This window comes from Dama dama, chromosome 30 (assembly GCF_033118175.1).
Source record: "Dama dama isolate Ldn47 chromosome 30, ASM3311817v1, whole genome shotgun sequence".
Taxonomy (NCBI): Eukaryota; Metazoa; Chordata; class Mammalia; order Artiodactyla; family Cervidae; genus Dama; species Dama dama.
The window spans coordinates 61649040-61660786 of NC_083710.1; the positions used below are offsets into that span (position 1 = coordinate 61649040).

Consider the following 11747-nt stretch of genomic DNA (forward strand, 5'->3'; position numbering starts at 1 on the left):
TGGTAGATACAATAAGGATTTTGTTAATATCAGAAGGCTAATAATATTACTTTATGATCAACAAGCCTATGCTATTTTCAAAACATTCCATAGAAGGTTGCTGTTTGATCACAAACTGTATTGGCCTATTTCAAAATAGCACTATTAATTTAGATAAAGTCAAAGAGATCTGTGTTCTGTGTTAACTATGAATTTTTGCTTCATGTGTGGTTAACTATGAATTTTTTCTTCATTCCTTTTCAGTGAATATATATTTATTTTAAACATTCTGTATATACTGATTTTCTGGATATGGAAAGGGAAAATTATCTTTGAAAATTATATAATCTCAATTTTTTTCTTGTAAGAATTTTCATCTAGTTCTCATGTAATCAAAAAATATTTTCATGCTTATACCACATAATTATTGTAATCTACCGTTTTTGGTGGTAGAGAGGATTAAATGTCTAAGAGTTTCTAGTCTATTTGGAGACACTTATAATAGGACCTTAAGTGTTAAAAGAGACTAGAGAAGCTAAATAAGGGACAGAGTTAAAACGAATGAAAACTGTCTCCAGTAAATTGGTTCACTCAACATATATTAAACCTATGGAGTATTAACTCATCAAAGTGCATATAACAAATATGTGTAATTTTTGTTATGTCACGTATACCTCCACAAAGCTAAAAAAAAAAAAAAAAAGCACAAAATAAAATCTGCATTGCAAATAAAACAGATTCAAATAATTTCTCTGAATGTAATCATATAGAAGGATGGCTTATTGTCAATGCTTTTTAAATGAAAGTTTCTATGAATTATTAATTTATACTTAAATATATGAATCTTTAAAGTGAAAATTTTCACATTGCAGTTTTCTAAAATTACAAAGCATGTGAGGAACTTTCATCTTCAGCTGCAACAAAAAGTCAGTTTTGGTTGTACAGCGTGTTCTTTATAAATATGAAATTAATCTTTGTCATAAATACTCTCAATAACACATTGCATTGCATTGCACTGCTTATATTTTATATTTATTTTCATTTAAGTCAGCATGTTGACTCTATACAGGTAAATTCCTAAAATTTCAAGTAAAGTATCTATGTAGTTTTTACTTTTAATGCTTTTGTGTTTGAAAATTCCTCATCTTCTATAATATACAATTTCTTGGATGGTGTGATCACTCACCTAGAACCAGACATCCTGAAATGTGAAGTCAAGTGGGCCTTAGGAAGCATCACTATGAACAAAGCTAGTGGAGGTGATGGAATTCCAGTTGAGCTATTTCAAATCCTGAAAGATGATGCTGTGAAAGTGCTGCACTCAATATGCCAGCAAATTTGGAAAACTCAGGAGTGGCCACAGGGCTGGAAAAGGTCAGTTTTCATTCCAATCCCAAAGAAAGACAATGCCAAAGAATGCTCAAACTACCACACAATTGCACTCATCTCCCATGCTAGTAAAGTAATGCTTAATATTCTCCAAACCAGGATTCAGCAATTCGTGAACCATGACCTTCCAGATGTTCAAGCTGGTTTTAGAAAAGGCAGAGGAATCGGGGATCAAATTGCCAAAATCCACTGGATCATCGAAAAAGCAAAACAACATCTATTTATGCTTTACTGACTAAGTCAAAGCCTTTGACTGTGTGGATCACAATAAACTGTGGAAAATTCTGAAGGAGATGGGAATACCAGACCACCTGACCTGCCTCTTGAGAAAACTGTATGCAGGTCAGGAAGCAACAGTTAGAACTGAACATGGAGCAACAGACTGGTTCAAAATAGGAAAAGGAGTATGTCAAGGCTGTATATTATTACCCTGCTTGTTTAACTTATATGCAGAGTACATCATGAGAAACGTTGGGCTGGAAGAAGCACAAGCTGGAATCAAGATTGCCGGGAGAAATATCAATAACCTCAGATATGCAGATGACACCAGCCTTACTGCAGAAAGTGAAGAACTAAAGAGCCCCCAGCCGGCGGTAGCCGGGTTTGGAGAGTCCCGGGCACTCGGAGAATCCGGGTAGCCCCGGCTGGAGCCATGTCCTGGAACCTGCGCACTGCTCTCATTTTCGGTGGCTTCATCTCCCTGATCTGCGCCGCCTTCTACCCCATCTACTTCCGGCCCTTAATGTGGCTGGAGGAGTACAAGAAGGAACAAGCCATTAATCGAGCTGGTATTGTTCAAGAAGACGTGCAGCCACCAGGGTTGAAAGTGTGGTTGGATCCATTTGGCCGGAAATGAGAAGAGGAACACCACCTCTAATGATGCAAGTAGACAGAGACGTCATGCTTTCAGTTCTGCAGCAAGCGCAATAAGTCACCTGGCTAGAGAACACTGGATGGAGCAGAAAACTCTAGAAGGCCATAAAGAGTCCTGTGCATGAGGATTACGTCCCTTCTTAAAAGAACCCTGGAACAAATCATACTATTAGGAGGGTTTTCATGATTTGGTTTCCTTTCTAAAAACGAAGCTGTCTCACTCAGCTGGGCTTGAAGGCTATCTACATATTATTCAGTCTCTACCTCTTAGCCAGCCACGGTGTGATGTGAATACAAGCAACCAGTAGACTGGGAAAGATCCTAGACTGTTCCATCCTCCAAATAGGAAATTTCAGGGGAAAACTACCATATTGAGCAGCCTCATAGGGCTCTTTGAAAATGTTAAAGTTGATAAAACTCTTTGAGGACAAGGTACATTGTACTCTTTAGGAATAAGTAGTTCAGCTCAACTATCTCATTAGGAAGGTTGCTGCATGTTGAGAAATAAATTTGAAGCAAACTAAATGGGTCTGCATGCCTATTAGAAATCATTGTTGAATTGGCTGAAGTGAAAATGTATATGTTAAAATGATTTCTCTTACTTCAAAAAAAAAAAAAAAAAAAAGAGCTAAAGAGCCTCTTGATGAAAGTGAAAGAGGAGAGTGAAAAAGTTGGCTTAAACTCAACATTCAGAAAACTAAGATCATGACATCTGGTCCAATCACTTCATGGCAGATAGATGAGGAAACAGTGGAAACAGTGGCTGACTTTATTTTTCTGGGCTCCAAAATCACTGCAGATGGTGATTGCAGCCATGAAATTAAAAGATGCTTACTCCTTGGAAGGAAAGTTATGACAACCTAGACAGCATATTAAAAAGCAGAGACATTACTTTGTCAACAAAGGTCCGTCTAGTCAAGGTTATGGTTTGTCCAGTAGTTATGTATGGATGTGAGAGTTGGACTGTGAAGAAAGCTGAGCACTGCAGAGTTGAAGCTTTTGAACTGTGGTGTTGGAGAAGACTGTTGAGAGTCCCTTGGACTGCAAGGAGATCCAACCAGTCCATCCTAAAACAGATCAGTCCTGGGTGTTCATTGGAAGGACTGATGTTGAAGCTGAAACTCCAATACTTTGGCCACCTGATGGGAAGAGCTGACTCATTGGAAAAAAGCCTGATGTTGGGAAAGATTAAGGGCAGGAGGAGAAGGGGACGACAGAGGACGAGATGGTTGGATGGCATCACCAACTTGATGGACATGGGATTGGGTGGACCACGGGAGATGGTGATGGACAAGGAGGCCTGGCATGCTGCAGGTCATGGGTTTGCAAGGAGTGGGACACGACTGAGTGACTGATCTTAACTGAACTTGGACTCAGAATATTATAGCACATGTAACACAGAACTATGTTGAAACTACTTTAGGCTATATTTTTCTCTCAATTGACTGTATATAATCATTTATTTAGATCAATTTTTCTAAGAATAGGAAATTTTTCTCCTGTTATGGTTATCCGTATGTTAAAGACTTCTATTTGCTTTATCTTAATTTTGCAAATTTCTTAGCACCTCTGTGAAATTTTATTTGCCATTATCACTCTATTGAAATAATAATTTGTAACCTTTTATACCCCAGGCCTGTGTTGAAATGAATTAAATCATATTTTTAGGGAATGCCCTGTAAAAATTAATAAAAAGGAAACCTCAACAATTGGGACTTGTGAACCTGTAGAGGGAGCTCTTATGCCCTACAACACATGATTAGTTACTGGAACAGGAAAATGTCAATTTCCGAAACAGGAAGACATCAGTTACTGACCCCGACAGAAAGAGATGTACCTCCTACTATGAAACAGGAAGTACAACTACTATCCCTCCCCAGCAGGAGAAAAGAAGACTTCCTTCTTGCCCAGTAACAAGCCAGGCCAATGTAAAACATCATCACTCAGCTACAGAAAATCCATTGTTACCAAAATTTTTATTTTCTTCCAATAAATGTTCATTTTCTCTTTCATGATGACTCTTTTCCCTGTCCTGTGTCCCTTACTATAAAAGCCGCCCATGTTGTGTAACACACACACACTCTCACAAACACGCAATGAGTTTAGACCAAATAAATTTGAACTGTCCAAAACAGAGATAAGTTTAAAGTGGTAAACTCAATGATAGAAAATTTTAAATGTGTCATTAAGTAACAAAATTGTAAGTTGACACATTTTACAGCTTCCTGTTACAACATATTAATCTGCTAATGACATTTGGAATTTTTGTTAATATTACACCTATGTTTACCTAAACACATGTTACAAAAATATAGGTTGTGCATCTAACTGAAGAAGAAACTGCAAGGTAAGGACAGAGTATCTTTATTTTAAACAAAAATGTCATTAATGATTAAAAGAAATGGAAGAGTTTAAAAATACATGAATCAATCTCAACTCTTTTGATGGAAAGCTGTGTGTGTGCATGTTTTCGGCAGAATGGATATTTCTTCTGATACTACTCTTAGAAGTAAGGTTTGTCACATAGAATTTTATCAAAAAGACTTGATAAATACAGACAAGGAGAGCCATATCCTGTTCCATTTTTTGTCACATGTTCAGCATCCTCATACATCATAAGAGATTTGACAATTTTTTTTCTACATATTAATCTGCTTTTTAATATCATACTGTTTTTCTGTAGCATGGATAAATTTAGCCATGAGTTCCATCCCATATAGTTTACAGATGTATAATTGACATGTTTATATAGCCATTTAAAAAAATTATGCCTTCTCATTCATATCCTTTTGTATTATTACCATAAAAGCAAATTTTGTCAACTAAAGACTCTTCTGTGTTCAGAACATAGACAAAATATTTTCTGGGTCACTTTGTCTTTGTTTTAAAAAACTTTAATGATATGTTAAATTTTTCTTAAGAATATTTTTGGTTTTAACTCTCTGTGTACCATCTCTAATTGACTCTATTATTAAGTTCCATATGGCTAATTTAGAAAACATTTGTTTTCTTCTTGGTAAACATATTAAGGAAGAAATTATTGTTAGGATATATTAATTCGACATTGAAATATCACTTTTATTGTCACAATATAAATGTCACAATTATATTTCAAGTGCAGATATAGAATTTCTTATATGATTTTGGCATTTGGAATAATCAGCAACATTTTTGCAAAAATTCATATTTATTTTGTATCCCCCTCCAAATACTCTTTGTTTCTAATTTTATGTCACTAGCATTAGGTCACAGTTTGAAACAAGCAAGTTTGATTAAAATATTTTACCGAAGTCACAAGTAATGTCTAGAAAATAGGGTACAAACCTGCACAACCTGATTCTAGAGTGTGTGGCCATAACAACTGTGTACTTTATATTGCCTAAATTTATATGCATATATTTTTGCCTGACAAGAGAGAAGTTAGAGTGAGTTGTCTCGGTTCAGTAAGTCACTTTAATGTCATGAAATTAAGAAGATGTAAATATAAGCACCACTGTAATCAAGTTTTATTATCCATAAATCTCTAATCATCCTTATAGGCTGACAAACAATGGCTCAGCTAGCCTAATCCTGCCTTCAACCAATTTTGGTACAAAAAAGTGGGTGGTGAATGGGGGTCACATACATTTATTTATTGTTATTTACTAATCTTGATGTCTGCCTTCATGCTTCAATGGCAGATTTGCTGCTAAGTCGCTTCAGTCGTGTCCGACTCTGTGAGAACCCATAGACGGCAGCCTACCAGGCTCCCCGTCCCTAGGATTCCCCAGGCAAGAACACTGGAGTGATTTGCCATTTCCTTTTCCAATGCATGAAAGTGAAAAGTGAAAGCGAAGCTGCTCAGTCATGTCTGACCCGCAGCGACCCCAGGGACTGCAGCCTACCAGGCTCCCCCGTCCACGAAATTTTCCAGGCAAGAGTACTGGGGTGGGTTGCCATTGCCTTCTCTGCAATGGCAGATTTGAGTGGTGACCAAAAAAGACCAAATGGACATCAAAACTTAACATATATACTATCTGATCCTTTATTCATAAAACTTACAAAGCTTCGAGTTGTAAATTAACTCATTTCCATTCCTTTTTTAAAAACAACAATATGCTAGATTACTGAGGCAATGTCCATTCTCAATCTACCCATAAATAAATTTTTTCTTCTATCTTGAATTATTTGGTTAATTATATTACTTACAAAGTTTAATTAATATTGTTGACCTAAAACAAATAGACGCCAATTATTTCTCCAAAAAGAAAATAAAAAAGGTTTATTTGGGATCAGTAGAGAATTGTGATTGAGTGTCTGCAACCATGGTGATCCACAAGCATGTCCTGCACTGCAAGCGAATGATAATTCTTTTATGGAGATGAAAAGGAGGTTGGGAGGGCTTTAGTTAACAGAGTCCGTGGCTTTCCATCGATTGAGTTGTGCCAGGAGAGGACTCTTCCTGCTGGGCTCTACTGTCATCACAGGGCATGAAAACTACTTCTTCTGGTCTCCTGTTTAATTGAGTGTTGTTTTGTTTGTTTTTTTTTTCCATTATTGTTATAATTTACATTTTCACCTTTTGAACAAGATCTTTTTCTGAAAGCATTGCTGAACGACAATAAGATTTTCGAATTTCAGTGGTTTTGATCCCTCAATGCCAAGAAGGACTTTTTTGGGGGTAATTCCTCACATCAGAGGGAGAGTGCAGAGATTGAAAGCCTATTGAAGTCACATGTAATTAAGTAGATGGGAGAACACTCAAGCATTTTTTAATCTAAAGTTCATATATCATCAAGGTCATACACACTGGAGATCATCTGAAGTATTATGTCATCATCAGAATTTTGTTGACAAATTTCCAACAGGCCAGGTCCAAATAGCTTGGGAATCTGTCTCATCAGATGTCACATGCTTCAATTCTGAGAATTGCTTATTTTGGGGTCAACAAATGGTGTGCAAGTTCAATCAAGCTTCAGTGCTTTCTCTAGATCTGTCACATGAAACCAAGCATCTAATCCTTGGAATTTTGTTGCACAAGAGTTGGTTAGTAGTACCTGATGGAGGCCTTTCCTTTGAGGATCAAGAGAGTTCTTCTGATCCTTCTTCTGTTAGAGCTCTTTTTCTAACAGACAAAATCTCTAGGTTGCAAGATGTGATCCTTAGTGTTTTTGTCTTCTGAGAGTACCCTGTGAAAAGATGACTCATCCAGAACATAATTATTTTTAAAAGAAACAGACTTTCACAATATTAGAATATCTCTCTTATTGATTGTAGGTCAAAATACTCAGGAACCAAGTGCATTGGGCATGCTGTGACTATCTCAAATAGTAAACGTTTATGGGTTCCAAAAATGATGGCTCTGAGTTTTAGAAGAACACATGGCGATGACTTTGGCCAAGGTACTTGGAGGCGGTCTACAAATGTCAGTTGTATCTTAATGATGCCACTAGTGTGTTTAGCTAAACCAGAGAATTGAAAGTGGTAAGCACAGTCAAACTGCTGTAAAACCAGCAAAACAGCACAGGCTTGTTGAAGTATCGGGCTAGTAAAATGGGTTCTTCAAGATTAATTTCAAGAAAAGTTCCTCAGGTGAGATAATCTTTTACAAAAGGACTTTAACCACAAAAGAGTCAATAAGTTGTCTGCAATGGAAGGCTGTAGTCCAGTGTGAAAATATATAAGCCATGACTAGAACATATTCATATCCATGAGACAGGAAGTTGTGTGAAATTCATTTTCCAGACCTCAAATGGTCTATTAGTTAGCTTAAAATGTCTAGGACCAGTACAAACAAGCTTCCTTGGGGTGTACTTCTAACAATCAGTGCAAGTGAGGTAGGCACTTCTTGTGGCCTTGCTAATGCTTTCTTACCAGTACTGGTTCATGAATGCTGTAAGTTTGTCAGTAGATCAATGGTTTTAATGCATGTATAGTGGTGTGGAGTAGGAATTTTAGAGTCCCTGATAGGTCTGGGTTGTTAATTGGTTAGAACTAGAGTATTCTCTTTTTATCAAACCAATAACTGTTGAATTTCCAATCCTTTTTTTTTTTTTTTTCTCCTGAGGCCAATGTTATGCTTCGTTAGACAGTTTTTCTAAGATTTCATGTGGGGAAATATCCCTTCAGACCATGACAGAGGATTGACTGCTGCAGGTTCCTTTAAAAGCAGCATTTCTTGTGGAAATCTCAGCAAAGTGATTTCCTTGTTTCTAAAAGTCAAGTTTAGAATGCCTCATAATCTAAATGATAATTAAAGTGGCATGTCAATGTATTGCAGCCAATAATTCCTGAACATACAAGACATTTTTAATTTTATTTCCACTGGAAGTAAGAAAGCATTGTTTCATAATATTCCAAAATCGTGAACTGTTCCAAAAGTGTATCTACTATCAGTATAAATATTGGCAGCTTTGCTTTGGCTAAAGTCCAAGCCTTTTGAAGAGCATCTGCTTTAGTCTGTTGGGCTGAAGTGACCACAGGTAAATATTCTGCCTTAACAACATCAAAATGAGTTGTAATAGCATACCCAACACACTATTTGCCATTGTCCACTTTTAAATAAGAACTGTTAGTAAACCTTGAGAAGTCAGCCTTGCCCAGTGGAGTTTCCTGTAGATCATCACAAGGAGTCCAGAGGTGATCTCTCAGCAGAAGGCAGTCTTGAGGGGCTTCATTAGTGGCAGAGAAGAATGTCGGTCGAGGTTATTACAGTATAGAAGAGTTATGTGAGAAGCGGTTAAAATCACTTCACAGCAGTGAGTTAGCTGACTAAGAAAAGCTGAATATGATGAAATTCAGGAGAACTTCTACTGTGTGAAGTACAAGCAATGATTCCAGGAGATCCTACAACAATTTTTCTTTGTGGCTTTAACCAAAAGGGCAGTAGCTGTAACGGCTGTAAGGAAAGGGGTATATTCTTGTGCTTTGGGGTTCATTTGCTGGTTTTAAGATCCTATGAATAGATAATGTTTCCTGTGTTTTGGTGCAAACTCCAAGGTATTCCCTTCCTTTGCAAATAAGGAAAAGAGGAATCTGATCATTGTGAATCCCAAGGGCAGCTGAGTTCATCAAAATCAGCTTTAAAGCCCTGAAGATTATGTTATCTGGTTCTTCCCATAAAGTTGGGTCAGAGGGGTTATTGTTCAGTAAAACATAAAGAGATTTGGTTATAAGAGAGAAATTTGGAATCCAACTTAGGCAATAACCAGCTATCCTAGAAAAACCTCATGGTTTGCACTTAATTTTGAGTTTGGGGAAATTTAGGACACCTTGAAATCTATCAGACCCAGGTGTAACTCTTGTTCTGATATCAGATGTCCTAAATATTAAACCTGGATTTGGGAAAACTATATTTTTTCTTTTGCAACCTTATATCTCTTTAAGTTTATTTATTTATTTTTTTATATTACTTTACAACATTGTACTGGTTTTGCCATACATTGACTTGAATCCGCCATGGGTGTACATGTGTTACCCATCCTGAACCTCCCTCTCACCTCCCTCCACATCCCATCCCTCTGGGTCTCTTTAAGTTTAAAAGCTTTAACAAGTAAATGCTGTCTTTCTGTAAGGAGCCTTGAGAAGGAGAATGAAGCAAATCATCCACATATTGCAATAGAGTAGAACTGCTAGGGAACTGTATATCATCAAAGTCATCCTTGAGAATTTGTGAGGAATAAAAAGGACTCTCAGTAAAACCCTGAGAATTACTGTCCAGGTAGATAATTTTTCTTCCTAAGTGACGGCATCAAGGTATTGCTAACTTTATCAACTGAAATACTGAAGAATGCATTGCATAAATCAATTACAGTAAAAAAAAAAAAAAAGTCCAATGGAAATGAATGTTAGTAAGTTGTTAGGAACAACTGCCAGTCAAGTAGTAACAATATTGTTTATTCCTGGGAGGTCCTGGCCACATCTCCACCCCTGGTCTTCAAGGTTTCTCACCAGTAAAATGGGACTGTTACAAGGACAATTAGGCCTTAAGCCTGGTGATCTTTTATTATGGGCTTTATGCCTTGAAGAGTTCCTTATGGGATATTGATTAATTCTGGGAAGAGGTCTGTGGGATCTATTTGAGTCTTAATGAGAGGTGAGTTGTGAAAAGTTACCCTTACCACCCTTTACTATTCAGGAAACAAATGGTACTTGTATGATACTTGTAAATTCTAACATTTTATTTCATTTAGCCAAGATAGCAAAAATAGCATACATAAATCCACCAAATTACCAGGTCACAGAATTTGAAACCATTAAGTCAATTCCATGATCACTATGGTTACAATAATATGGCCTATGAAATTCATTTGGAAAGTTTTGCTTGTCTCATAAGGGAAAAAGAGCAAATTTTGAATTTACAAATAAGTGATGTAGTGATGAGAATTAAGATTATATGTATTTCTAATTTCTCTAATTTGATTATCATTCAGAAAAATACCTTTCACATGTCTGACCATTCCTCAATTTCTCTTGATGAGGAGAATTAATATTTAATAAATGTTTTCTATTCTTAAAATTAGAGTATTAACTTTTTAAAAGTTATTTTGCAACACCCTTATGGACTGAAGAGTACACTGAAATTATGTGGGCTCATTATATTTTTCAGAGAATCATGAGCTCATTGTAAAGTTGCAAGTTTTTCTAGGCTATGGGTTTCTGGTATCTTTTTAATGGCATGCTTGACCATCTGACCAAACCGAACTCCTTTATAGATGTTTCATGCACACATTCTCCAGTAGTTGCCTCAATTGTATTGAAAGACAGAGGCAGAGAGAAGAAAAGATGCAATTCTTATAAAGAAAATGAAAAGACAACTATATAAAATTAAAATGACCAAAAAATAATTATGTGGTATGCAAAACTTGATCTTTCAATAGTCATCTTGTTGGTACTGACTTATTATTGCATAATGAGAGAAACTAGTGTTTATTTAGAGCATTCTGCTCTTAGAACTTTTCAGTTCAATTTAATTGCAGCTTTAGTTATTGTAACACACAAGAAATTAAGTTGTTTACTAAATTCATTAGAATAATTGCACAGATTATACTACATGCTTTAAAGGTAAATGCCTGTGTATCATCCTACTTCTTTTAATTTACTATAGTTCCACACTACTTTTCTCCTTCATAAGCTTTAGTTTGGTTCAGGACATACAATCTTTTTCTAAATTCATAAAAGCAACATGAAAGGACATCATTTTTGATTAAAGTCTTTAAGTAAATTTATATATGTATAATTAATTTAAGTAAAAATTAAAATTCTTAAATTGGCTTATTGCTAATTGCAATTGTTTTTGCATAATGCAAATTAAATTATCTTAATAGGACCATATTATTAGAGATGATTATGCAGTTTTCCAGAATTCAGTGGTTCAGAGCTTTTCAGTAACACAAATATGTATCTGACAAATAGTAGAAAATCTAATATTATAATACTTGTAGATTTTTAATTTAATAATGATACTACCTATTGTTATTTGAATTAAAAAAAGGGAGAGAAAAGTATTAAATATTGTTTCATTTCAA

At 35.8% G+C, this 11747-nt stretch overlaps 1 protein-coding gene across 1 annotated transcript; it reads left to right on the forward strand.

The window, feature by feature from the left end:
- Positions 1 to 1969: 1969 nt before the first annotated feature.
- On the forward strand, positions 1970 to 2228 carry LOC133049142 (small integral membrane protein 20-like). The gene has a single exon (XM_061133048.1). It carries the CDS (start codon positions 2021 to 2023, stop codon positions 2222 to 2224), a length of 204 nt encoding a protein of 67 aa, XP_060989031.1. The 5' UTR covers positions 1970 to 2020; the 3' UTR covers positions 2225 to 2228.
- The last annotated feature ends 9519 nt before the right edge of the window (positions 2229 to 11747 follow it).